Source organism: Caenorhabditis remanei, chromosome IV, assembly GCF_010183535.1.
Source record: "Caenorhabditis remanei strain PX506 chromosome IV, whole genome shotgun sequence".
NCBI classification, from domain to species: Eukaryota; Metazoa; Nematoda; class Chromadorea; order Rhabditida; family Rhabditidae; genus Caenorhabditis; species Caenorhabditis remanei.
The window spans coordinates 17,259,224-17,285,967 of record NC_071331.1 but is presented as its reverse complement, the minus strand read 5'-3'; the positions used below and the strand labels follow the sequence as shown (position 1 = coordinate 17,285,967).

General features: G+C 38.5%; 12 protein-coding genes across 12 annotated transcripts; 6 read left to right on the top strand and 6 right to left on the bottom strand.

Moving 5' to 3' along the window:
* Window positions 1-95: 95 nt before the first annotated feature.
* GCK72_014817 (uncharacterized protein) lies at window positions 96-3,086 on the top strand (the record flags this gene model as incomplete). Its single annotated transcript, XM_053730478.1, has 11 exons — window positions 96-131; window positions 309-404; window positions 461-781; window positions 834-935; window positions 991-1,163; window positions 1,216-1,286; window positions 1,339-1,403; window positions 1,449-1,627; window positions 1,685-2,137; window positions 2,185-2,497; window positions 2,544-3,086. The coding sequence occupies 11 exons, from the start codon at window positions 96-98 to the stop codon at window positions 3,084-3,086; spliced, it is 2,352 nt and encodes a 783-aa protein (XP_053585250.1).
* Window positions 3,087-4,166: 1,080 nt separating this feature from the next.
* GCK72_014816 (uncharacterized protein) lies at window positions 4,167-4,982 on the top strand (the record flags this gene model as incomplete). Its single annotated transcript, XM_003087235.2, has 3 exons — window positions 4,167-4,384; window positions 4,474-4,749; window positions 4,799-4,982. The coding sequence occupies 3 exons, from the start codon at window positions 4,167-4,169 to the stop codon at window positions 4,980-4,982; spliced, it is 678 nt and encodes a 225-aa protein (XP_003087283.2).
* Window positions 4,983-5,421: 439 nt separating this feature from the next.
* Window positions 5,422-7,711, bottom strand: GCK72_014815 (uncharacterized protein; the record flags this gene model as incomplete). Its single annotated transcript, XM_053730477.1, has 6 exons — window positions 5,422-5,466; window positions 5,514-5,962; window positions 6,012-6,993; window positions 7,037-7,318; window positions 7,365-7,536; window positions 7,680-7,711. The coding sequence occupies 6 exons, from the start codon at window positions 7,709-7,711 to the stop codon at window positions 5,422-5,424; spliced, it is 1,962 nt and encodes a 653-aa protein (XP_053585249.1).
* Window positions 7,712-7,813: 102 nt separating this feature from the next.
* Window positions 7,814-8,608, top strand: GCK72_014814 (uncharacterized protein; the record flags this gene model as incomplete). Its single annotated transcript, XM_003108620.2, has 3 exons — window positions 7,814-7,936; window positions 8,042-8,424; window positions 8,476-8,608. 3 exons carry the CDS (start codon window positions 7,814-7,816, stop codon window positions 8,606-8,608), a joined length of 639 nt encoding a protein of 212 aa, XP_003108668.2.
* A 72-nt stretch (window positions 8,609-8,680) lies between these two features.
* On the bottom strand, window positions 8,681-9,896 carry GCK72_014813 (uncharacterized protein; the record flags this gene model as incomplete). Its single annotated transcript, XM_003108520.2, has 7 exons — window positions 8,681-8,764; window positions 8,815-8,934; window positions 8,988-9,215; window positions 9,263-9,371; window positions 9,425-9,667; window positions 9,715-9,797; window positions 9,846-9,896. 7 exons carry the CDS (start codon window positions 9,894-9,896, stop codon window positions 8,681-8,683), a joined length of 918 nt encoding a protein of 305 aa, XP_003108568.2.
* A 355-nt stretch (window positions 9,897-10,251) lies between these two features.
* On the top strand, window positions 10,252-11,038 carry GCK72_014812 (uncharacterized protein; the record flags this gene model as incomplete). The annotated part of the gene is made up of 4 exons (XM_003108516.2): window positions 10,252-10,384; window positions 10,431-10,468; window positions 10,514-10,599; window positions 10,963-11,038. 4 exons carry the CDS (start codon window positions 10,252-10,254, stop codon window positions 11,036-11,038), a joined length of 333 nt encoding a protein of 110 aa, XP_003108564.2.
* A 594-nt stretch (window positions 11,039-11,632) lies between these two features.
* GCK72_014811 (uncharacterized protein) lies at window positions 11,633-12,543 on the bottom strand (the record flags this gene model as incomplete). The annotated part of the gene is made up of 3 exons (XM_003108627.2): window positions 11,633-12,113; window positions 12,161-12,361; window positions 12,407-12,543. 3 exons carry the CDS (start codon window positions 12,541-12,543, stop codon window positions 11,633-11,635), a joined length of 819 nt encoding a protein of 272 aa, XP_003108675.1.
* A 430-nt stretch (window positions 12,544-12,973) lies between these two features.
* Window positions 12,974-13,325, bottom strand: GCK72_014810 (uncharacterized protein; the record flags this gene model as incomplete). Its single annotated transcript, XM_003108405.2, has 2 exons — window positions 12,974-13,195; window positions 13,254-13,325. The coding sequence occupies 2 exons, from the start codon at window positions 13,323-13,325 to the stop codon at window positions 12,974-12,976; spliced, it is 294 nt and encodes a 97-aa protein (XP_003108453.2).
* A 635-nt stretch (window positions 13,326-13,960) lies between these two features.
* On the top strand, window positions 13,961-17,973 carry GCK72_014809 (uncharacterized protein; the record flags this gene model as incomplete). Its single annotated transcript, XM_053730476.1, has 11 exons — window positions 13,961-14,280; window positions 14,361-14,586; window positions 14,631-14,871; window positions 14,920-15,119; window positions 15,169-15,654; window positions 15,705-15,826; window positions 15,877-16,117; window positions 16,201-16,940; window positions 16,991-17,206; window positions 17,254-17,476; window positions 17,527-17,973. The coding sequence occupies 11 exons, from the start codon at window positions 13,961-13,963 to the stop codon at window positions 17,971-17,973; spliced, it is 3,462 nt and encodes a 1,153-aa protein (XP_053585248.1).
* On the bottom strand, window positions 17,571-19,023 carry GCK72_014808 (uncharacterized protein; the record flags this gene model as incomplete). Its single annotated transcript, XM_053730475.1, has 4 exons — window positions 17,571-17,695; window positions 18,515-18,689; window positions 18,758-18,919; window positions 18,967-19,023. 4 exons carry the CDS (start codon window positions 19,021-19,023, stop codon window positions 17,571-17,573), a joined length of 519 nt encoding a protein of 172 aa, XP_053585247.1.
* A 378-nt stretch (window positions 19,024-19,401) lies between these two features.
* On the bottom strand, window positions 19,402-21,939 carry GCK72_014807 (uncharacterized protein; the record flags this gene model as incomplete). The annotated part of the gene is made up of 3 exons (XM_053730474.1): window positions 19,402-19,543; window positions 21,301-21,783; window positions 21,830-21,939. The coding sequence occupies 3 exons, from the start codon at window positions 21,937-21,939 to the stop codon at window positions 19,402-19,404; spliced, it is 735 nt and encodes a 244-aa protein (XP_053585246.1).
* Window positions 21,940-22,909: 970 nt separating this feature from the next.
* On the top strand, window positions 22,910-26,709 carry GCK72_014806 (uncharacterized protein; the record flags this gene model as incomplete). The annotated part of the gene is made up of 11 exons (XM_053730473.1): window positions 22,910-23,120; window positions 23,528-23,703; window positions 23,753-24,394; window positions 24,724-24,938; window positions 24,988-25,098; window positions 25,143-25,281; window positions 25,329-25,613; window positions 26,196-26,308; window positions 26,360-26,431; window positions 26,480-26,556; window positions 26,603-26,709. The coding sequence occupies 11 exons, from the start codon at window positions 22,910-22,912 to the stop codon at window positions 26,707-26,709; spliced, it is 2,148 nt and encodes a 715-aa protein (XP_053585245.1).
* Window positions 26,710-26,744: the final 35 nt, after the last annotated feature.

The window sequence follows — 26,744 nt, the reverse complement described above, 5'->3', positions numbered from 1 at the left end:
CGTCTCTCGTCTTTCGTTTGAAGTCTAGCCCCTTTTCAATTCTTTTTTCAGTGTTCATACTCTCAATCCTCACTTGTTTTCTTCTCGCCCAAGAAATGTCAACCTCCAGCGATGAAGCGTCCGATAAGGAAGTTAGTACTTATCCTGTTCCAGAACACTGTACACTTTTAAAATGTATCTAAGCTAAGAAAATTTCAGTGCCCTCTGTGCATGGAAACCCTCGAACTGGATGACATCAATTTTTATCCATGCAAGTGCGAGTACCAGGTAAAAAAATTGTTTTTAATAAAATAATATTTTGTATTCAGATTTGCCGGTTTTGCTGGCATCGTATACGAACCGACGAGAATGGATTATGTCCGGCTTGTCGGCAGCCATACCCTGAGGACCCTGTCAACTTCAAGGTTTGTTTTTTTTAGAAAGCCTCTTGTCATTCACTAGATTGGATTGATTTTTTCAGCCAATGACCAGCGACGATGTGCGGAAGCATAAAGATGAAAAGCGAATGAAAAAACAGGCGGAAAAGATGAAATTATCTGATGCCCGACAATATCTGTGTAACTATCGAGTGTTGCAGAAAAATCTTGTCTATGTCGTAGGATTGTCACCTCGAGTTTCCGATGCCGAAATATTGAAAAAGAACGAATATTTTGGTCGTTACGGAAAAATTCAGAAGATAGTGACAAGTGAAAAGGCTTCACTTCCAGCGCCACATCTTCCACCAAGTCATACGGCCTATGTGACGTATAAACGGGTTGATGATGCACTTCGAGCCATTCAAGTAAGTTTTCATACTCTTTCTCTCTCACAAATAGTATCTTCATTGAATTCAGGGTGTACACAACTCAATGCTGGATGGTAGGTTAGTGAAGGCGTCACTTGGGACAACCAAATATTGTTCTTCGTTCTTGAATAGTCGGAAGTGTTTCAAACCGGTTGGTGTTCGTAACTACTCCATCCTCCGCATTTTATGTAATCATTCTTTTATAGGAATGTATGTATTTACACGAAAATGCTGAACCTGAAATAAGTTTCACTAAGGATGATATGCATTTGGGAAAACACACAGAATATGAGAGACGATTAATCGAATCAATGAATAGCCGGGCACCACCTCCACAATCATCACTTGCATCACAACTTGACAAAATATTAGCACCAGCGTACGATCGATTGATGAGAAAGAAGAAAGAAAAACTAGAAATTTATTTTCAGGGCAAATTCATCACCGACCAGACGGCCTCCCACGGAAAATTCCAATGCTGTTGCAGACGTTGAGCGATCAGGTAAGAAAATAAACTGAAATTATTGATTCTATTGAAATTTGAGAACATTCAGGCTCACCGACACAGAACTCAGTTGAGGAACCAGAGGACGACGCAAATTCAACAAACACAAGCAATGTATACATTTCTAGTTTTAATAGAAAAAATAAACATTCCTTTCAGTCTATTGATGATCCAGCCCCGTCAAATCCAGCAGATGAGACAATAAGCAGTAGAAGGAGTAATGCAAATGCCAGAGAACGACAGTGGTCAGAACGAGATGAAGTTTCTGTTGCACCAAGTAATACACCTCCGACAGATCCAGAAGGAAATGAAAACGAATTCGAAGATGACATAAATAGGTTTGTTGTGATTTAATTTTCATATATGACCTTGCTGTCATTAAAATTATTTTTCAGAGGCGATGTAAATGAGCTCATGGCAAAACTGGATGTGAATGAAGACCGGCTGGACCGGTCGTCATTCTCAGAAAACGATTATATTCACACCGGAATTCCTGCACCTGCCAAACATCAAGAAGCACCAGCACCTCTTATGGGTTGGGAAGCATTGCTCGGAATATCGACTGCTCAGCCACCTGCTGATACAATTGTCGAACCATCCACCTTGTTTTCTACGTTTAAAATGGACGCATTCAACTCTCAATCTTTATTTGGCACACAATCATCAAACACAAATTCGTTCAAAAGAGAACCGAGCCCTCCACCAGGTCTTGGCAGGTTCAATTCAGACGATGATCTCGGTTTCGATCCGTTCACCGAATCATCGAAGGGATTGTCAGCATTACTGCGAGAAGAGCAGGAGCAGATCCCACCACCATCATCAAATAATTCGATGGATGTGTTGAAGCAGTAAGTTTGAGCAATATGAAACAGAAACTAATTATCTCCAGTTCCAGATTGTTTGGTCAGATGCCGGAGCAGCGGCAGCCTGCAGTTCAACAGTTCCAACAACACAATCATCAACAGTCACATCACCATCACCACCCATTACAACAGCACCAAGATCACTCGTTCCTTCATCAGTTACATGCGCAACAACAACATCAGCAACAACAGTATGCAGCAGATATGAGCAGGCAACAGGATTATATGTTCAGTAGAATGATGTCGCAACAGCAACAACAACAACAGCAGCAGCAACAGCAGCAACAACAACAACAGCAAAGACAATATGAACAAGCACAAAACTTTTCACATCCATTTGCTAATGTAAGTTAATCCTCACTAATTACTTCAAACTGTTCGTTCGTTCCAGATGCAGCATCATTCTCCACAACAACAACAACAGTCCCAATCGTCACAGCCATCTAGTCTCCTACAAGAATTGTTCAATCGCCAGCAGCAACAGCAACAACAACATCATCAGCAGCAACAGCAGCAGCAGGCACAACAACAAGCACAGCAGCAACAGATGTATTCAGGACTGAACTCATACATGTACAATGATATGATGCAACAGCGAGTACCTTTTGGAATGGCACCACCACCAGGTCTTGGAGCTCCAGGTTCAAACAGATCCTCCTCGATGCAACAGACGCCTTCCCATTTGTCACAACAACAATCACAACAACAGCACCATCAGCAACAGAGTATGGGATTGTTTGGAATGGGAAACCACATGCTGCAACAGGAATCACAACAACCACAGTCAGCACAAGATGCCTTCAAAGCGTTGTTACCTAACGTGAATGTCAGATTTATGGATGATAGCTCGATGGCTCGTTGGTCGCATGAGAACAGTCTGCGATCAGCACATGTTCCACCACCTCCCGGTTTCTCATCGGTGTTGAATCGTTAGTTTCATAACATACCCAAGTCCTCATTTTAGATTACCGCTTTTTTCTTCTATTCTTTCCACATTTTTTTCAAAAGCAAGAACAGTTTCTGATGTGTATTCCCCCGGTTGTGGTTGATCAGAGTTTTCTCTAGTCATAATTACCCTTGTCCACCCCAACTTAAATGCAAATCATAATAATATTCTTCATATGTTAATGGTATCCCCTCAGAATAATCATTTTGTGTCCTTTATCGACATGTATCATGAGTATCAATTGGGCCGGCCCTCCGTCTCGAATCATTCTATTCGTGTTTGTTGCTCCTCCCATAGAATGCATTGATTATTTCGTTCTCGGACTTTATGTGATCTATGTCCACAATTTTATTGTCCTTCACCCCCACACCCTTCTTGTAAGAAACTCTTCGAACAGTCGTGTAGTGAGCAGACTGCAAAGCTGTCCATCTGAATCGTTGAGATTTCTAAACTCCCGCACTTTGCATCACCCTATTCCCTATTTTTTTCTGGGATTCACACATTAGAAACAGGACGATTCCTTTTCTCTCCTCTACAATCTATTCAGTACATTATTTATACATAGCTGTTTTTGTCTGTCCTGGTCATTCCTCCTCCTTTCTCGTCCTGTTCATTTTTCTATCCTCTCTTTCTCAAAATTGCTGTCAGTTACTCCTTTTCTTGAAATTGAAAATGCATCTGTCACATGACAAGATCCATCAGATTTGAGAAATCGTAGTTTCTGTCTTCCTCTTTTCTCCTGTCCTTCTTTTTTTCTTTTTTTGGAAAGTTTAGTTGATTCATGTTTCTCGTCGTACTCTCACACTCTCCGAGTCTTCAATTCTCCTCGTTGAGAACAAGGCGAGGGATATTTCGTTTGTCTCAATTTATATTCGTATTAAAATAGCATTCCAACCTTTTTCCTTTTTTGCTTTTAGTTTGTTGGATTTGCTTTTTTTTGTGAGAGTGGTACGAATAAAGCGATTACTTGGTGGAAAAATGTATTTCAATGAAAACAGTAATGTTTCGAAGGCTATGTGTATTTTAAAAGTATGAAGAAACTGGATGATGTGCATTGACTTTTTAAAGATGGATAGTGAATTCGATATTGATGAATTCACAAAAAACTTGGCAGGAACACATCCAGAACTCGTAGAAGGCCTTGAAGGAACAAGTCTTATGGATGACTTTGAAACCGACGAATTCGAAAGAAAAATAGTTAATGAATATCCAGAACTCGCTGAAAAAATTTGCGAACTTGATGAAAAGACTGTAAAAGAAGAACAAGAAAAGAAGGTTAGCAAGAAGTGAGTTAAAAGAAAGGAAATTTAAGAAATTTATGGTCATTGCATGCGTAAGCATGCCATTCTGCAAAACTTTGTAATTATTTTTTTAGACAACAAGCAAGAGATCGACGTGAACGATTAGAAGCAATGATGATAGAGGGAAGAAGTGTTGTCGAGAAGAAAGACGAAACGTATCATGACAGAATTCTCGAGATTAAGGGACCACTCGAATTATTGGCGAAAGCAGTTAAAGGAGAACTACGAATAGAAGTTAGAACTCGTGCAGTTGACCGGATTGATAGAATATTCGAAGGGATTCTGACAACATTTGATGAACACATGAATGTTATGATGACAAATGTGACAGAAACTGTTCGATATGGAAGGTACTCATTATTAAAAATTAATATGATAATTGAATGAACTTGTTTGTAGAAAAGCAAAGAAAGAGGTTGGAGCTCGAAATCGTGTGCAGGAATTTCTGCCGGAGTTCTTGCGTTGGAAGGAAGGTGGAAATTGGCCAATGCCGATTGGTGCCAATAGTCTCGTTGAGCATCGCTTCCAGAGGTCATGTTTTGTGAAGGGAGATTCAATTGTTTTTGTGCGAACACTATCTTGAATGAACTTGCCCTAATTTTACCTGTGCTTTATTCAGTACCATTAAAAAGTGTGAAACTAATAAAAAGAGTAATATCTACTACAAGCCACTTCATCAAATCCGATGAGTTGGGGGGAGAAAGCTAGAAGTGAATAATGGGATGATGATGTTGATGACGTTGTTGAAAGAATCGGAAAACAATGAAACGAGTAGAAAGATTACCCGGAGCGGAAAGAGTCAAGTCACGTAATCTACTTCGAAATTCAGAAAGTTTGAGAAGGGCACTTGGGTGGGGAGTGGGACATAATGAAATATGATACGTAAAGGAATAAGATTAACAACAATGTGAGTGAGTCAAAAAAACTGAGAAAGAAGAAAACGGGGGGCGCAATAACAAGAAACAATAGATTTACAAATTTTGATGATGACGTGAAGGCAGAACCGGGGGAACAAAAACATATCATTGGGCATTTTGATTCCTAAGCGAAGAGTATATAGTCATAACCTGCAATGGATTGAAATTAGAGGGTCATGAGAAAAGGGAATTCTTACCTGTTTATCCAAGTTCTTCCCTTTTAAATTAGTCAATGCAGATAACAATTGATCGGAGAATCCATTAGGAACAAGTTCGCGAAGTGCACGTGCAAAACCATCGGGATCAGATTGATGAAGACTTGTCAATGTGGCACAAACTTCATGAACAACCAACGTACTTCCGGCATCAGATGGAGTAATGTGGGAAAGAGATGGAATCTCCAAAGCTACACGGAGAGTTCTCGCGGACCACGCAGGAATAATCAACGAGATTTTAGCAAGACTTGAGAGAGCAACTTTCTGGGCAGTTTGATCAGATGAGAGAGCCAAACGAGCAGCTGCTTCAAGCACATGATCCAGAAGTCCGGGGGAGGTATTCAGTGCTGGAGTACAATCACTCACGATTACAGTGAACAAAAGTTGAACAAATGCTCGTTGAACATAGAGAAGAGCTCGTTGGCTATCATCTGGAAATCGTTTTGATTCAAGAAATCTAATCGTTTTGTTCATTCTTACCTTTAGCTGGTAAATTGTTCTCTTGCTCTTGTAACGAAGTTCTTGCTGCAATCGCCAACACATTTCCTAGATCAACACCACTTGTCAGCATCGCCTTTTTATACTTTGCGACCGTTTGATGACAGAAAATAAGCAAGTGATGCATTGAATCCAGATCTGTTGAGACCAATGCGAGCTTTTCGAAAATTCCACTCATATAGGGCATCAGCTCGTCTTCCATCGATACGACTAAACGATGAGCGAACTGACGAGTTGATTCCAGAAGGAAAGAGTTTTCCGGTGATAACGTTTCAACAAACAACTTAACGAGTTTCAGATAAATTTCAATGCAATTGCAAGCTTTCATGGATTGAGCATTATTGAATGCTTTGGACATGCGGCTACTATATCCAATTATATTGGCCATGAACTGCAGAATGATTTGAATTGTTTCTTCATCTGCTTTTCTCGCTCTCGCCGCATTCAACTCTACTAGTCCATTCTCGAACTTCATCGCCAATGTTGTTGCCAACTCTCCGACGTATTGGGATTTCATTTCGGAAGTGAGATCTCCAAATACAATTAATGTCGCAGTTGCCTCGAAAATATATCCTTGATCGTCTGGAGACAGTAACTGGTTGTCCTCTGACTTTGGAGAAACTGCAAGTAGAGGAGCAAGTCGAGTGATAACTTCCGAGACAAGTGGTCCTAGAACCGCTTTGTGAGATTTGACGAATCGGCAGAATAGATACACGATTCGGGTTCGAACATTGCCAGTTGGAATGGATATTCCACGTTGATCGAGGAATGCGGCAGCAATATGAGTTATAACTACTGGTTGAGCTTGTAATACTAAAAGTCGTTCGTATCGACATGCCAACTCAAAGTAGAGAACATGAACTGCCGGACATCTTCCATCAAGAACTAATCCTTCCAGAATTACGATTGGAAGACGTGCAGCACGTTGAGAAACTCCTTCTCTCGGATTTTGGAGCATGTTACTCTGAAAGTAAATTTGATTTCTATGAAAGACTGTTTGTACTCACCGGAATGATTTCGTGTAGATGGAAAAGTACATTCAGGAGAGCCTCTATTTTGTTAACTGGAATAGTCGATCCTCCAGCTGTGACTTCTGCTGTCCATGGTTCGATAGCATTGACAATGGCCTCTGGACGTCTCAGACCGATGACGTTGAGCATTGAACGAAGCTCTCTTCGATAGTCTTGGAATTCAACTTCTTCTTCTCCATCCCCTCCAACTGTCATATCGTCTCCCATAACATATCTTTGAAGTCCTGTTCGAATAACTTTTTCAATGAAATTCGTATCCTAAAACATTCTAATTGCACATGATTGTTTTCTTTTTGAAACCTACATTTGGATAAAATTTGATAAGGAATGAAGCGTAACCTCTGATGTAGTCGGTACACAAATAACTCAAATCTGGATCCTCGTTGTTCAAAACAACAATCGCTGGCTCTGCGAGACGTGCCATCTCCTGTACACAGCATTCTTGTTCTTTCTCCAGAATCGAACTTGCGCACAATCTGTAAAATGGAAATTCGAATTAAAATTCGAAAGCGCAGTGTGTTGCCCTTCGGACAATCTACGGCTTTCGTCTTCACCAACCGGTCACTTTTCTACGCTTCTCTTCTCTTTTTCTTCGCGCGATCTGTGATGCGTGACTCACCTCATCGCTTGCCATTCCGCCTTTTCCCTCATTTCTCATCTCTCAAACACATACCAGTTTCACAGCTTCATTTATTTATCTCGCACTTTTTTCTATAGTTTTATAAATCGAAAACTCCTTATTTTTAGATTGAAATGCGTTTTCTAGTAGTTTTCGTCCTTCTATTATCAGTCAAATATGCCCATGGACAAGCAGCAGAATGGCTATGTGAATCCCTTATCTGTGATCCACCGAAAAAGTGTCTAATTGTTGACCAGGTTAGCATATTTTCTTTTTTAACATATGAATAAACTCGCTATTGTGCGGTTGTCACTTTCGTAAGTCTTTGATTCCTGTTTGAACCAGTTCATCCTAATCCCTAGCAATTCACTTCTGACGAACAGGTTGCTCAATGTCTCGTGGAAAATACTCCTTCCCCTCCACCATTTGGAACAATTAATGGAGGACAACCTCTATTTCCACCACCGACTCAAACAGGAACTCCACCGAATATTCCTGCCCCACTGGCTCCGACGCCAACCATCCCGCCGAGTACACCATCAACACCCACTACTCCTCCATCTCCCTTCGCGCCATTTTTGAGTCTTTTCGGTGGAGGTGCTCCAGGTGCTCCTACACCAACACTTATTCCACCATTCACTCTGCCAACTTTGCCTACTACTGCTCCACCGACTACACCAAGTCCAGTTGACGTTTGTACCCTACCACCAGTAACAGGATCTTGCAGTCGTGCCAGAATTATGTGGTAAGTTAGAGCTCAGATCTCATAATTTCCAAAATATCACACGTCCTTCAGGTATTACGACAATGAATCCAGAAAATGCGAGCGATTCAGTTGGAGTGGATGTGGAAATCAGAACAGATTTGCGAGCAAGATGCAATGTGAACAAACATGTTCACAAAACTCTCTTTTCAAAAGAAATTTTTAAAATATGTCACCTAATAATTTTTTTGTATATAATGTCCACTGATATTTACTTTTACATTCCAATGAACCGAACTCACTTGTTTTGAACATCTAAAAGAACTAATCCGAGAGTGTTGACTAGCGATCCAACACGTGTGACTTCATCTTCGTCGTTGTTCTGAAAGAAAAAACAATATAATTCAAGTCTTAACTACAATTTGAACTTACATCGTTCACTGTGAGAAGACCATTATTTCGTAAAACAGTCATTACTGTCAACGCCAATCCGACCTTTTTCTCCGCTGGCATGCCTTTCTGCATTAGACCACAAACTGCTGAAGTGGCGTCCTAAATGTTAAAAGATGAAGCTCGATATGTCTATAATTTCAATTTTGAAATACCTCTGAAGTCGCTGAATCCTGTAGCTTTGAAATAATGAACGGCATCACGTAGTCGTTTGCAACAAGATCCAACTCAATCCAATCGACGTAAGCGGCAATATTCCGCAAAACGAGACATTGAATTGCTTCCTCTTTCGAACTGTTTGCAATGGTTAGCCAACTTTTAGCAACCTCGTTCATACAGATCTCCCTCATCGCATCTTTTATTTTGATATTTCGTTCACTTTCCTATAATGAAGAAAAGTAAACACTTTGAAAAAAGTAATTATGCTCACATTTTTTGAACGTTGGATGTCCCGGTTAACAACTTCTGTGTCAATAGCAAGAAGAACTTTCAGGTAGAAGCTCGAGATATTTGTATCCGTGATATTGTTGTTGAAAAAACTGAAATCGGCAAGTTAAACAAATCAGGAGATTATAAAATGATTGTATCTTACAGATCGTTGAAAAATGCTGACCATCTTTCAGGAAAATCCATAGCAAACACCAGTGAGAAAATGTGAGCCATTTTGTTAGTTAGGAACATCTCATGGCTTGTGCTTGAATTATCTTGGAAGCCTTTGATATAATGCAACAAAAAATTTCTGATCACTAAAACATCTTGTTGGGTTGCCGAGCTGTACCGCTTGTTCAGAAAGTCTTCGATGACTTGCAGCAATAGAAACTGCTCTTCTGCTGACCTGATGAATCTAGATTTCAATTTTAGTTTATGACGTGACAAACTCACGGTTTGTTGGGACCAACGAATGATTCAACCGACTTTTTCCAACCAAGTTCATCTTTTTTCAACGATTCCAATGCTCGGTAGATCTTAAAATATTTATTCAGTCTGTTATAATATAATATTCTCAGGAATACCTCTGCCTGTCTTGTTGGATCGGTGACCGCAATTCCAGTATAGCCAAACATTTCTGTTTCCCCCTTTATCCAGTGCTATTTCATTGAATCCTCTCGTTTGGGTTATTCGTCGTTCGTTGTAAAGAAGACTCACCTGAAAATATTGATTTTCTCTTCGCCGCCTTTTCGCTGATTTCTTTTTTAACAATCTCGAAGAATAATTATCGTGATGAGTGTGAAATTTCACTTTAAACGAAGCGGATCGTACTAATTAAGCCAGTATTTCCACCCGGCTTGCCTTCGAACTGCACGGGTCTCGCCACGACTAGCTGAGAAATTGCATGCGCCTTTAAACTCAACTATTTTTCAGTTTATTCTGTGCGTTTTTCAACTGTTCAACATCACATTCTTGTAGTATTCTGACAAAATGGCGAAAAGTTTGAGATCTAAATTCAAGAGAAAGGTCCGCGCTATTGCTCGCACCAAAAAACAGCCGAAGACTGATGCATTCCTCCAGAAAGCCGTCGAAAAACGAGATCAATACGAAAAAGTGGAAGCAGGTGAATAAAATAATTTCTCATTCACAAATAATGGTTATTAATTCAGAAAAAGCTCTGGCTGACAGAACCACAACTACAGAAAAGGTGATTTCTTAAAACTTTTCATTCAAATCAAAAATGATTTTTTAGATGGATGTAACATCAGACGCTGCCACCATCAACACTAAAACCCTCAGAAAAAAAGACGGATCATTCCCATCGTGGTTATCTGGAACGTAAGTTTACTTTAAAAGATCTCGATTTTTTGAAACCGACTTGTTTAAATTAATGCGTCGTCAAGAACCACTCAATTGAGTTCTCAATCACTTATTTTGTTGTGATAAATTTTGTTTTAAAAACGAGAGAGTAGCAGTTTTCCGATAGAGAGATTGGTTGACCAACAATCTTCCAATTCGATTTTTTTTTCGAAATTTGAAAAGTAGGAACAAATTACTGTTTACTATTTATGGAACTTCCAGAATATGTTAGCAGTGCAGGAAGATCGTATTTATTATGTAAACTTGGTTTTCAAAGAAAACGGATAAGGGATATCTCGAATTTGTGAACTCCAGAATTACTATTAAAAGTTTTTATTACAGGCAGAAGAAGAAAGCTACCAAGAAAAGCAAAGCAATCAAGAAGTCAAAAAACAAGACTGCCAAAAACTTCCGATGATCACTTCCATTGTATATGATTTGAACTTTTTTTGTTACCCAATTGTTGTTGTTATCGTTGATAAACCCTTTTTGAAAATGAACATTTCTTGAAACTTCTAATAGACCGTTCATGACTTTATAAAAGTACAATAGACATTCAGAAATACGTAGCACTCGTATTCCGTTTCCCAGGGGATAACCAGTTTTTTTGACTTACTATCAAAAAATTGAAAGACACCCAGCAAGATTCTATAAGAATTCATATCGGGCCCTTGTGAATATAATTTAATCACATCTCTGATGTCTACACGATTGGAACCTATTGGCGACAGTGAACTAGACTTTACCCATTCATCAGTGTTGTTCCTAAATATTCCTCACGACAAGGATAGGTTCCCTGAGAAGTCTTCATCGTGGGAACGTTTTGGCGCTCCTGGCATCATTTTTCCAGAAACATCAAAATAGGCTATTTCAGTTTAATGAGAATGCAGCTTTATAAAAATTGACAATTCATTCCCAAAATTGTTAAAATAAAGTAGTGTTCTCATAATTAAATTACAATGATACACGGTAAACAATTTTATTTTAACAACTGGAAAAAAGTTTCCACAAATTAGTTGCGAGCAAGGAACTCGTGGTGACGTTGGTATGGCGACTTCTCGAGGGCCTCCTCCTTCCAGAGGTCTGGGGTGAGGTAGGAGTAGGTTCTCTGAAGAGCGGCATAGGTGGCCTTGGCGAAGTTACCAAGGGTAGCGGTAGATCCTTTAGCGGCGGTGTAGCAATCCTCGATTCCAGCCATATGGAGGAGCTTCTTTGGAACTGGGGCAGAAACGACTCCGGTACCACGTGGGGCTGGGATAAGTCTGACCATGACGGAAGCGCACTTTCCAGTGACCTTGCAAGGGACGGTATGTGGGAGTCCGATCTTGTTACCCCAGTATCCTCTACGGACTGGGACAACAGCGAGCTTGGCGGCAACGATAGCTCCACGGATGGCTGTGGCGACTTCCTTAGAGCACTTGACTCCGAGTCCGACGTGTCCGTTGTGATCTCCGATGGCAACGAAAGCCTTGAAGCGGGTACGTTGTCCGGCACTGGAAATCGGATCATACAGCTTCAAAATCGAATTTATATAACTTACGTGGTCTGCTTCTGGACTGGGGAAATCTTGAGGACTTCGTCCTTAAGGTTGGAGCAGAGAGCATCGATTATTTCGAACTCCTTGATTGGGAGGGAGTTGAGGTAGATCTCCTCGAGTGTAGTGATCTTCTTCTCCTTGACGAGTCTTCCGAGCTTGGTGACTGGAGTCCATTCGGTCTCCTTCTCTCCTCCGCGTCCGGCTCTGCAATAATTTTTGTGGTAATGATATCAAAAACTGTATTCTCACCTTCCTCCGCGTCCACCACGTCCACCGCGGCCTCCGCGTCCTCCACGTCCAGCTGGACGATCTCCAGTAGGGCGAGCTCCGCCGCGACCACCACCGCGTCCTCCGAATCCAGATTGGAAGCCTCCTCTGTCGGCCATTTTGAAATGTGTACCTCAAGCTGCAAAATTAACAAAAATATACGGAAAACGATGAAAATACGGGTGTAAAAAATAGTTACAGAGATCATTCCAGTAAATTCTTAAAAATTAGTGAGAGCTGTAGAAAACATTAATTTTTGATATTCTATTCAAATTTCTACAAAAAATTTAAAAACTTCCCAGAAAAACGCAAAAAGGCCGAAATTTTAGGAAGAAGATAGAATTCTGCAAGCAAATTCATTGAGAGGGAGGGTGCGTGGCGAGACCCGCCGCCTTCGAAACTGCCTGCGCCTTTAAACAACGGCTGTGTCAACTCGTTTTTCGTCAATTCTGAATGGCTTTAAGCGTAAATTTCCATCAAAAACAAACAAGAACAGCATTTATTCTTTCTAAAAATCAATTTTTTAGAAACAAGGATGTAAATGAACAGTTATTTTCCATTCTGGTAGTAATTTTGATACAGCTTTCCATAATTATAAAAAGTCGTTTTCTCCTTTGTGAAAATTGGCTGGTTTAGAGGCATTCCGATATCATCGTCGACTGTTCGGGGTCTTGAATAAACGAGATCCATGCTGACGACTGCAGAGTTTTTCTGACTATCGCCAACAACAGTGTCATTTTCGAAAAACTCGCTCTTCAATGGTGGAAATTCCTGGAAACAAATTGATTTGAATCGCAATCTGGATTTTTACATAATAACAGAAACATACAGTGGTGGCCGCATACCAACTTTTGAACACATTGTTCTTTTGTTTTCTTTCAGCGAACGTTCGAAGGTACATGTTGTAAGCGGCGTTTTGAAGTTGCAAAAATTGCAGATGTTCGTTATAAGTGAGCCCATTCAATGGAATAGATTCGAGAAATATTAAAGACAAAAGAATAACAGTTTTCATGTTGTAATCAATATTAAATTTGTGATCAAGTGCGACCAGCAAACGGAATGATGTAAAAGATATGTCAATGTACTGTGAAAAGTGTGTAATATTGACGAAGATTCTCGTTGTTCTTGTCATTTTTCGGAACCAGAACTGTTTAAATTCTTCTTTGTTACTTTATAAATACATTTCAAACATCTTTCCTTACACTCTCATTTTTGACGGTTATCGGATCAAAAGTGACTTTAAAAAAATAACATTTTCTCAATATTATCAGCCTGTAAATACAATCCTCCCACTCGAAAAAAATCTTCTAAATATCTATGAGTAATCTACGCATTCCATTAGAGTTAATTGATAAAAAGAAAACAGAGTTGTCGGGAAGAGAGGAAGCTTATCGGATGACGACTACAGTAGGAATATGATCCGAGATGATCCGGAACGACGGCTCTCCGCGCGACAACGACTGCTTCATTTCGTACATTTTCATTGCTTCCGACTAGACGACTCATATTTTGAAAGTAATAACTTATTTCTTCGTAATGAAAACCGGGTTTCTATCCCCGTTATTAATATGTCTTCTTCTGAATTCTCTGGTATTATGCCAAGAAACTGAACGAATTCTCGCAAATAATGGAACAGAAGATAACGAGAATATTCCGTCAAAGGGATCTACTCCCAACACAAATCCATTGTTTCTCTCAAATTCAAGTGCAGGGTTGTATGATTCAAAAGGAAAAATCAGATTGACAATCGGACATATTGGAGCAATTGGAGCATTGAGAAATGATGTGAAAATATTGGAAGTGTCTCATAAATCACTGCTGGTCGAAGGAATTTTGGATGAAGACTTGGATGTTGAGTATGTTAAAAAATATAGATAAATATCGTTTCTATAGAAATCTAGGTATTCGAAAATTCAGTTAGAAAGATAACTTCCAGAATAATATCTCAAACTGGATGTGGTGAATCGTATGAAGGAGTTGCTGTCGCTGCAGACATGTATCATCTCCAAAAAGTGAAAGCATTCATTGGTCCCTATTGTAATGCTGAAATGGATGCAGTCGCTCGAATGGCTGCATTCTGGAATATTCCAATCATTGGCTACATGGCTGCTTCGAATAATTTAGCTGATAAAAATGCGTATCCAACCCTTGCCAGAATTTCTGTAAGCCCAGATTAACCGGTAATTCAAACCAAGAGAATCTCCAGATGAGAACGACGAATTCAATCGCTGAAGCGACGTGTGCAATGCTTCGTCACTATGGATGGAATAAAGTGGCAATCGTGACAAATACTGGAGTTTTGGCATATGATAGAGTGATTTCATTCGAAGAAGTATTTCATCAGAGAGGAATTTCAGTGGTTAAAAAGATTATGTTTGATGAATTCGCTGATTCAAAAGCAATGGTTGCTTCTGGATTGTTGAATGATATTAAGAATTCAGCGAGAAGTGAGCTCACTCAAATTGAGGAATTCAAACTATAAATACCACTTTCAGTTGTTGTCTGTCTTTTCTCGAACACCAGAGAAACTTCTCGTGAGTTTTTAACTGCTGCGAACACTCAAGGGATGAGTGTGAATGAGTATGGATACGTATTCCCATGGTTGCAAGATGGTGGAAAAGATATTGCTCCTTGGACTGGATCAGATGGATCAATGCTTCAGAAAGTGAAAGATCAGTATGCTAATGCGATTATCGTAAGTTCAGTTTTGAGTGTGACTAGAATATATATTTTCTCTAATTTAGATTGATGATGTCAACAGTTTTGATAACACTATCATTGGTCCTTTTGTTGAAAGAATTAAAGATGTTGGATTGACTGAAGCAGATGTTGATATAGCAAATATCTATGGATATCTCTATTTGTTTGATGCTCTGAAACTCTATGCTCTTGCTGCCAGAAAAGTTTTAAATGAGACTGGAAAAGCAGAGAATCTTCTGAACGGAAGAATGATGTGGCAGAATATGAGGAAGATGAAGTTTATCGGAATGGTCGGTGCATCTGGAATAGCGTCTGGACTTGTCTCAATGGATGATCGAGCTGAAAGAGCACCTCTGTACCGTGGATTCTTTGTATCTCCTAATACAGATGCAGTACTTCCAATGGTTCATATGGAACCGACAATGCTTGATAATTGTGATGGGATTGCCAACAAATCCGGATGTTATGAGATCGTTGTTACCGATATAATGAGAGATTTCTGGCCGTCGATAGATCGAAAAATGCCCAAGGTTCCACTATTACGATTCCACTGCGTTAATCTGTAAAGATTTTCTTTTAGGATGAGCCAGACTGCGGATTCAGAAATGAAAGATGTGATTACACACTGATTATCATTGGAGCCGCGCTTATCCTTCTATTTATCATCGCCGCCGTCTCAATCTTCTTTGCTCAAAAGCTTCTGTTTGTTAAAGATTTAGAAAGAAAGAAGATAATAATTTTGAGTATTTCAGAGAAAAGAGAGCATTGGATAAACTTCCATTTAGGATTTATAGAGATGATCTACAGTTTATCGATGAAGAACAATTGAAAAGTATGCTCTCGTTGGGAAGTACTCGAACTAAAATGAGTAATATGAACTATGGATCAAGGAATCATGCGATTGTTGGAACAAATACACATGCAATCTATCATAAATATGTTCAGAGAAGACCGATTATTTTTAATCGAGCAGATAAAACACTCATCCAATTGGTAAGGGTCTGAAGCAAACTAAACATTTCACAAGCTAGGAGTCATTTCTAACTCTCCCAACTATTTTAAGCTAAAATTTCTAGATGAAAGCTGCTGTCCATGACAACATCAACCCGTTCTTGGGAATGGTTTGGAATGAGAAAGAAGAGATGTTACTCGTTTGGAAATTCTGTTCTCGTGGTACCCTTCAAGATATCATTTACAATGACAATATTCAATTGGATACCAAATTCCATGGAGCATTCATTCGAGATATTTTGGCTGGATTGGAATATTTACATGCCTCGCAGATTGGATATCACGGCTCTCTTACACCATGGTCATGTCTTATTGACAGAAATTGGATGGTTAAGCTGACAGATTACGGAATTGCTGATCCATTAGAGAGATGGGAGAAACAACAATCAATCTCGAGAGATGCTCTGACAAGTGAAGATGATAAATCACAGGCAACACAAAGCACAAGTATACTGTATGAGTCACCTGAAATGCTGAAGAATCGAGAAAAGAATCGAGTGAGACGAGTGGATCAGGACTGGATGAGACAGACTCAAGCGAGACGGCAGCTGGGAGATGTCTATGCATTTGGACTCGTTATGTATGAGATTATATTCAGAGCTCTTCCATTCCCAGAGGGTACTAATCAGTCAGAGTTGGTTGAATGGTTGAAGGATGGAACGAAAGTTGTGAAGCCGGTAATTACCCAGAACAAAGTGTTGAATATGGATCTGACTGCATTGATTCAAGACTGTTGGAATACAACTCCAGAGATGAGACCCTCTTTGAGAAGAATCAAGTTGAATGTGGAGACTTATTTGAACATGTTAGTTACAGACTGTAGCAGTATACATTATGAATTAAATTCATTTTCAGAAAGGGGTCTCTGGTTGATCAAATGACACGAATGATGGAACAATATGCCAATAACCTCGAGAAGTTGGTGGCTGAAAGAACTGGAATGTTAGAGGAAGCAAATCAACGAGCAGACCGTCTTCTCAGTCAGCTTCTCCCTGCTTACGTGGCTAATGAACTAAAGTTAGGACGGCCTGTTCCCCCGAAGACTTTCACTGGATCTACTGTTCTTTTCAGGTTATTTTTCCCTTTTTATTCAAGTTTATGTTAAATTTTCTTTTCAGTGACATCGTTGGTTTCACCGAGATGTGTCAACATGCTTCTCCCCTTGAAGTGGTTTCTGTTCTTAATGGAATTTTCGATGGATTCGATCAATTTATTGCAAGAAAAGATGCATACAAAGTGGAAACAATTGGAGATGCGTACATGGTTGTCTCAGGAGTTCCAGAAGAGAACGGACATCGTCATATCAATGAAATTGCCAGTATTGCTTTGGATGTTCATAAGGTAAAGACTTGACGAAACAATACGATTTTACCTGATAATTCGATTTCCAGTTCTTGTCTGAATTCGTCGTCCCTCATAAACGAGATACGAAAGTTCAATGTCGTCTAGGTTTCCACACTGGTCCAGTCGCTGCAGCTGTCGTCGGACTCAATGCTCCTCGATACTGTCTCTTTGGGGATACTGTAAACATGGCATCTCGAATGGAAAGTAACGGAGAACCTGGGAAAACTCAAATATCTGAAACTGCAAAGAATCTTCTTCTGAAAGAGTATCCCGACTACATTTGTGAACAACGTGGAGAGATTCCAATCAAAGGAAAAGGGATGTGTATGACGTATTGGTTGATGGGAACTAAATCAGAAGGTGCTGGGCAGAGTGGAGCATATTTGGCGCCGTCGATGAAATCATCTGGATCCGGATTCTCTGGAATGTTGGGAAGCACAAGTTCGAACGATTACTCATTGAATTTGAGAAATCCAACTGGATTGCAGAGATAATTTATTGACTTGAATTGACTTTTGGCATTTGATTTTTGAATTGAACTGTGAAAAAAACAAAGCATTGAAGATAGTGAAGACCTCTAGAGTTTTCTGAATTGCATTTATCGAGATTGTGTATTATTTTTTTGAAAATAAAGTGATATACCGTAAATACTGTATTATAACGGCAACTGTAATAGAACGGCACCTGTATTATAACGGCACTCTGCCTATGCTAAAAATTCATGAATATGATTATCCCGGTGGTCTTTCTTGGTTTTGATTAGAAGCAACGTGCTTAGTAACTTTTAAATTAACAAATAGAACGTCCAAAAATGTTTTTCCGTTTAATTTTAATGAGTTTCTGAAAGCACAAAATTTCTCTGGGAACCAGTTGAAAAATATAACGACATGCCGTTATAATACAGTATTTACGGTATTTGGGAGTACTTCAATTACAGACTTGGACTAGAGTGAGCTCAAGTCCAGAAGGGAAAATCCCTTTCGATTATAAAAACGGAAAGTTTGATAATATATTGAATCGTTTTATTTTATTGACAGTTAAACTGTCGAAACTGTTGCTGCACAAATCTGTTTCCATGTTGAGGAAGTGGTTCATGGGGAAGTGGTGCTAGAAGAGGAGATGGTTGTAACTGTTCCATTCGAAGGAGTGTGTAATCGAAAAGACTGACCCAAAAGTTCCAGATGAAAATATCTTGAGTATCTTTGACATTCTAAAAAAAGATTTTTGTAGTACTATTTTTACCACTACGCTCTATGTGCTCTTCGCTGAAAAACTTACAATGATTTTTGGAATATAATATTGATACAATACCAGGCAAAAGAACACTATCGAGAACGACCACCGGTACTTCAATTCGCAAGCTTCTACAACATTCCATGAGAAATATCCGAGAAATGTGACGAAGGCAAAGTTGATATACATATACAACTTATAATCAGACTGAAATGCTTCCATTTGGCTGATTATATTCACATACTGCAACCTACCGGTACACTCAAGTCGATGGAAAAACTCACGGTCAATTGAATAATAGAAAAGAACATTGATCCGAGAAGAATAGTTTTCAAATAATCTGCATAATAGGGAATTTCTCTTGCTTTTTTGTGGTTAAACTCCCAAAATTAAAAGTTCGATATATCATACAAGCAGAGAAAATGAGAGGTAAATAAGTCATATTCTTTTTTGGAGACCCGTCACTGCCGACAAACATGAGCATAAGGATTATCATTTATAATGAGAAGAGTTGAATGAGCATTGATGAATTAATTCATTTCCTGTTTCTGAGAATAAAACGATATAGTGCTCCGATCAATATAAATTGAGCAGGAGGACGAATTTGAAAGGGGGAGAATACTGGAGATAAAGAGAGAGGGAGGGGAGAGAGAAAGAAACACAGAACATGAAGAAATGAGTATGTATTTTCATTGGAAGTAATCAGCGATGGGATTGACCATCCTGATTCTTTCCATAGGGACCGCGTTGTCATTATCCTCATCTTCGTTTGCAATTCTGGGGTTGTGTCTGATGGGGCGGAGACGTTCGACTGGAGGTGGATCTGGTCTTCTATAATTTATACATGTGTCTTTTGATATAAGAGATTGTAAATTTCAAAAAAAAAAAGTTTTCGCATCATTTCTCATAGTTTCTATCAATTTATGTAGCCCTTACAGCTTTTTCATCAAAAAAGAAATATGTGTGATTGCTGTATAAATATACCGATAATCTGAAGATCCTGGAATATTGTCGCAATCTCTGAGATTTTTGGCTCTGCTCTCGTTTTTATACATTTGTTTTCATTATTTCAGTTGTGTTATTTTCAGTTTATTATTTCAAGTTAACCAATACAAATAATGTGACATAAAAAATGAAACAGTGAGGAAAAAAAATATACAGAAATTTGAATTCAGAATTTCTGTATAATTTACAACAAAAAAAAATTACGTGAGAAATATACAGAAATTTAAATCCAAAATTTCTGTATAATTAAAAAAAAAGATAACGTGGAAAATATACAGAAATTTGAATCCGAAATTTCTGTATATTTTCCACGTTATCTTTTTTTTTAAAATTATACAGAAATTTCGGATTCAAATTTCTGTATATTTCCCCAACAAAAAAGGAAACGGATAATTCTACTCAGATTCTCCATCTTTTCAGATCCTCGATCCTCATTTGACATTTAGGACTTAAATCTAGTTGACAGTGTTTGGAAGTTAAGCAGTCATGTCTGGAAAATTCATAGTTTTTGTCGAGACCAGCTTGTAGAATGCTTTGTATCTATATTCTCTTTGAAAAAATTGGATAGCCATCATGAAATTACACGTCATCTTTTTGTTTTCCTTGGAAATGAATTTTTTCATTCAAATAAATCTTACGTGACACTGGCAATATTGTGGGAACTCGTACTGTAAAAACCACGAGAGAACCCCTCTGGAAAGTTCATTTTTCTATTCATTTCCAAGGAAAACAAAAAGATGACGTGTAATTTCATGATGGCTATCCAATTTTTTCAAAGAGAATATAGATACAAAGCATTCTACAAGCCAGGTAAGTATCCTTATTCATTGAAAAACTTATTTTTACAGATTATTAAAAGTACCTGTTGATAAATAGAAGAACAATTTTAAAAAAATGTGTGTGGATTATATTCAAAATAGCCTAATTATCTTGGAGACACTGTAAATCAATTATCTATTTGTGATGTATATTCTCATGACCAAGTACACTCAGACAGGTAAGAAAAGAGTCTGGTCTCGACAAAAACTATGAATTTTCCAGACATGACTACTTAACTTCCAAACACTGTCAACTAGATTTAAGTCCTAAATGTCAAATGAGGATCGAGGATCTGAAAAGATGGAGAATCTGAGTAGAATTATCCGTTTCCTTTTTTGTTGGGGAAATATACAGAAATTTGAATCCGAAATTTCTGTATAATTGAAAAAAAAGATAACGTGGAAAATATACAGAAATTTCGGATTCAAATTTCTGTATATTTTCCACGTTCTGAAATAATGAGAACAAAAAAAAAACACAACTGAAATAATGAGAACAAATATATGGAAAAAAACCAGACTTCTTCAACTTATACGCTTTCCAACTGTTTACATGGCTCAATAATGGAAATTGTATATTTATACATGTAAAAGTAGGAGGAATATAACATTCTAGAAGCAAAGTATAATCACTACAGTTTTTCTTTAAAACTTTGCGTTTTCACTTGAAAACTTTTTTTTTTGAAATTTACAATCTCTTATATTTTAGGCATAAACTTCAAGTGTTCTGTCTGGAAAACACTGAAGGTTTCTAAAACTACAAACCTGATTGGAACGATTTCTGTGACAAGAGTGAATAGCGACACAAAAACCAGAGTGATGTAGACAATCAGAAGGTACGGCATTGGGTCGTTGATGCCTGTAGAGATGACGATAAGACAAATGGTTGTTCCAATAGTTGTCTCGAAAACTTCCAAAAGCAGTAGCACGAAGTTCAGCCTAGTGCAACTTTTGGCCTGGCAGTAGTTTGAATGTTTTGAATTTGTTTTCATTTGGGTGATGGACATCGCCAGCCTGGCTCTCGCAAACTGACAATAGAGTATCGACAGTCCCTCGATGATGTACTCGTCCAACGAAAAATATAGGCAGACCATGACGGCCGAAATTCCAAAAGCTCCAATCAATAAAATCAAGCGGCCAACCCAAACCATCAGCCGTTCAGAGAAGCGGAAGATTCTGCTGGCCATGTAGACAAAGAAGAAGATGAGCGAGCAGGTACTGCAGGTGAAATTCCGAGCACTCGTTGCGCTAAAACATAGATTTCATATTCTAATTTTTAATTATATTTACTGACTTTGAGAGATCTCGAATAGAGGAAACATCGAAAACTGTGGCATTTCTTGGGAAGTTCGATGACATCACGGCCATTGTCCCGAAGGCAGCAATTGATGGGAGTAAAGCCATCAACAGTCTGAAAAAGTGTGAATTTTATAATCTGGATCCTGGTTCAGATTGGATTATCTACAGTAAAACGTGTTTTCAAAACGCCACGAGATATAATTCGTAAGTGAGAAACAGCCCGGAAGTCGGGACCAAGAGAAAATACTGTGAAAAAACAAAGTTTGGCCAATTATTATCAGAAAATAATTTCGCGGGCTGAAACACTTTAGTGCACTTGTGCAGTTCAATAGATCAACATTGAATATGAAACTGAGATAAATTGAAATTGTCGAACTTATAACTTCAACAGTGCGATAGGCAGGACGAAACCATCAGTTTATAGATATTCTAGTTCTCGAAATACTCAACCTTTTTAGTTTGATAGTATCGGACTCTTTTTATGTCCCTCCTTGACTTCAAGCATTGGCTCATTCGTTCTTTAATTAGGCTACCAAACTTTAGTCGTTCGATTTCATCCGGTGTCACATAGGCCAAACACATTAGTCCTGACTGATACTTCAATCCATTAGTACCATGGTGTCCTAAGAGTTGTCATTTTTTGCGTTGACCGAATTTGATTCAGGAGGTCAAATCATATGCTCAAATACTTTGCAACACGTAGTGCTGGAACCATTCTTTATTTATCAGATTTTGTTTGTTTATCTCCACCGGAAATACTCTCATTTTTAATTAATCCACTTTTAGGACATCTTTTTTTTTTCAAATCTCTCACTCGAATTTTTGGTACATTGTCTCCGGTTCACGTCGGAAAACGATACCATTCTCAGGTTTCATGTTTGAATGAGCAGTCGAAACGAGTCTTCTCTCCTGTTTCCCACATCGCTTCTCTACCTCTTCTTTTTCATTTCTCTCCTGTTTCCATGGCGACGTTCACAAGCACGAGCTCGAGCACTCTCCCCAACTCATTTTTCCCCACTTCGAAGAAATTCCCTTCAACCTGAATTTTCTCAATTTTTTCTAATTTCTTCTCAAAATGGACGGCGATCAAACTCCTGAAGAACAAGTTGAAATTGGTGAATCCGATGAGACTTCGAAATTCGATGACAATGTTGAACTCACGAGTGTTTTCTCTTTTTCATTGGATCAGAGAATAATGGAAGGATGTGTTATTTCGGCAGTTTTGGAACCAGATGGTCAAGAGACTATTGTTGCGGTCTCAGTCACTAATAAGGTTATTATTAAAGGTGAGTCACTAATTCAGTAGATAATTATGAACGTTGAGGTTGTCAAAAATGTTCACATTAGTTAGAAATTCATTTTTCTTTACTGCCTCTTCTGAGGAAGAAATGATATCTGGAAGCACATAAACCTTTAAAAATGTGAAAGTTCTGACGTGCAGTGACATTGTTTATTGAGTGAATATATCTTTTCACAATTTTCATACAAAAAAGTTGTCATTTACAAAAATGAAGATCTAGCTTTGAAATGAATTCTCCGAAAAGATTGCAGTTGCATTTTCACATCTGGCTTTGTGACACAGTCTTAAATTTTACCATATTCTATTGAAAACAAAGAAATCGGAAACTAGACAGACACGTCGATGATCGAGTGATAAATTCTTTTTGATGCAAGCCAAACTAGCAATTTCCAGACACCGAAACATCATTGAACATCACTGAAACTATCCGGTGCATCGCGGCAGCTCCGTTTGGAGAAGGATATGATTGCATTGTGATTGGAACAGACTCGAGTGTCATCTGCTACGATGTTCACAATAATTTGACGGTTTTCCGGAATGATGTTCCAGATGGAGTCAACTGTTTTGCAGTGAGTTCTGAAAGATGGTTTTTCATATTCAAGAAGTTTTAAATTTCAGTACGGAAAACTGGGGGATCTTGAAGAGGCCATCTATTGTGGAGGCAATTGTTGCATTTGGGGATTCGATAAATCTGGAGCCAACACTTATTGGACAGTGACAGGAGATCAAGTGACGACAATGTGTTTGAGTGATTATGATGGTGATGGAGAGACGGAATTAGTCATAGGATCCCCTGATTTCGAGATAAGAGTATTCAAGAACGATTTGATGAGAGCTGAACTGATGGAAACTGATGAAATAACAAGTCTCGCTCATGTCACGAGTGGATGTTTCGCGTATTCTCTGAATAATGGAACAATTGGAACTTATGTTTTGAAAGAGAGACAATGGAGAATCAAGTCAAAATCGAATGTTTCGAAAATCTTTAACTTCGAGGAGCAAGGGCTGATGGTTGTTGTATGGAAACAAGGAAAAGTTGATTTGAGATTTGCTCATAATGGAGAAGTGTTGTCGAGAGATTCAGTGGCAACTCCAGTTGCATCTGCCACTTTGAGTAGAGATAAAGAGAATCCGACGGTTACTGTAGTCTGTTTGGATGGAAAAGTGAAAGGATTCAAAGTTCAGAAGGCAACGAATGGAGCAATTGATAAGACTCAACAGTTGATCAGAGAGTTTGGACAGAAGAAACATAATTTGATGGTAAGGAACTACCGTAAATCCTGTAATAGAGGCGCATCTAGCGGTGCCTGTTTGCTGCGGTATATCTTGGTTGCCAAAGGAAATATCAAAAAGCTGTTAACGGACAAAATATAGCTTAACATTCATAGAATATTCTTTCAGTTAAAACAATTTTCAAATCTTTGAAGACAGCCGAGTTATGATTCTCCAAACTCTTGCTAGCGGGTGGGCCTCAATCACATGTTTTACGGTAGATCTTGAGACCAGAGTTCCATAGGATTTCTCTAACTGTTAACTGACTTCATGACGTTTTCCTTTGAAATAAGAAACTAACTCGAGTTTTCTTCCAGATGGAATTATCAAACTACGAACAAGAAGAGCAACTGACCGAAGCAGAGAAAGATCGAGACTTCAGAATCCCAGCTGACACTGATGTTGCAGTTGTGTTCATTGTCAGTTGTGAAACCCAGTTGTTGAGTCTCCGAGTCGAAGCATCTCATGCGATTCCTATCAGAGGAGTTTTGATTTTTGCAGAGGGATTATTTGAGGGAGAATCTTATATTTGGTAGGATCGAAGACTCGAAGTTTAAAGAAAAACAACTATTTTATTTGAGGATTCCTCCAAATGAACATCAATCTCGAAGTGTCATTGACATTCCACTGGTAATTGACAAGGATTCGACAAATGATTTGCATACAAAAGTCTTCTTGGGACATGTCGATTCGTCAGTTATCTATACATCTTCTTTTAAAAAGTATTCGTTTTCAGAAACAAATTAATGGTGATGGAGAATACAAGAATCCTTCCACGTTTCTGTAGATTCACATTGTTGAATAAGGAGTTCGAGAAATTCTTCTACATGCCGACGTGTTTCGTGAAATTCAAATTGAGTCCAAGAGCAATAAAAGTATATAATTTTTTTCCATTTGGACGCCTCTAATTTTCCATTTTCAGCTCTCCGAATGGGTTTCAGAAAGTTTCACAATCGATTCATCGTTGGTTGAGATATTCGATGAAAATGAAGGAGATTTCAAATTTATGGGATTACGTCCGAAACATGAGAAATCATTGATGTTCTCGATAGATCCAGCGGAGAAAACATTCACAATATTTCATGATGATATTGAAACAGTTGGAGCAATGGTGCAGAGTTATTCGAGTTTCTTCCAAATTCAGAATATGGAATCTGTTGCACACTTTCCGGATGTTTTCAAAGAGGCTGAAGAGATTTTGGAAGAGGTTCGAGTTTGGAAATTATTGGATAAATACAAAAATTTAGATCTGTAAATTCTAATCGATTTATCGTGTGTCGTCTGAAAATGTAACAGCGTTTCAGGTTTTTTTTTAAAGATGGAGCAAATGTTGAGAGTTTATCACAAATTCTAAAACTTTCCAACAATTTCAATTTTTGTGGAAATCAGAGTGTTTTTGTTGGAAGTTTACATACATATTCAGAATCTTCTCAGTTTTCTATTTTCAGATAAATAACTTTATTTCTCGAAACATTCCATCTTGCAGAAGAGTTTAAAATCAATGCTAAACAACCCCGTGAAAAACAAAATATTTTTGAGTTCTCGTATCAATCCTCCATCCATCTCAATCCCATTTATCTCATATTTTTCATACACAACATTATTCTTTGACCAATGTATTTTTCTCCTCTTCACTGATCTTTTCTGAGACTTTTCAGAGACTTTTCTGAGTGGTTAATCTCACAATCTCTAGTCTTTCTGGCATCAAAATTGATCCTAAACTGAGTTTACACCTCCAAAAGAACGCATTATGATTTCATATCAATTGTCTTATCCAAATGTTTTCCAGATGGATCCAATGACCGAAGTCCGTGACAGACTGACAGCTGAACTCCAAGAAAGACAAGCAGCTGTTAGAGAGGTATTGATACGAGCTGAAGATGCAATTGCCATTGATACAATGTCAGTATTAATCCCTTACTTGCGACATTAGTCTAATCCTTTTCTTTTCAGTCCGAATGCCAGAAAATTCTATATTCGTCTGAAAGCAAACGACGCGGCGGCAAGACAAGCTGCTCAGCTAAGGTACATGTTCATCCGGAATTTCAGAAGCCTCTATCATATAATTTTCAGGTGGAACAACCAGGAGAGATGTGTGAAATCTCTCCGTCGACTAAACAAGATTATCGAGAACTGCTCACGTCTACGTGGTTTGTTGACTGTCTGCTAATTCATTTATTTTGAGAAATATTTCAGTTGGAGAACCCGGAAGACAAATTGTCGTCACTTGTCGAGCTGCAATCGCAGAGGATAATAAACAGATCGTCACTAAGGTTTTGCAATATGGAGTTTCCAGTCAATAAGCCATAAAATTGAAGTGTGTTTTGTTCATGAAAAA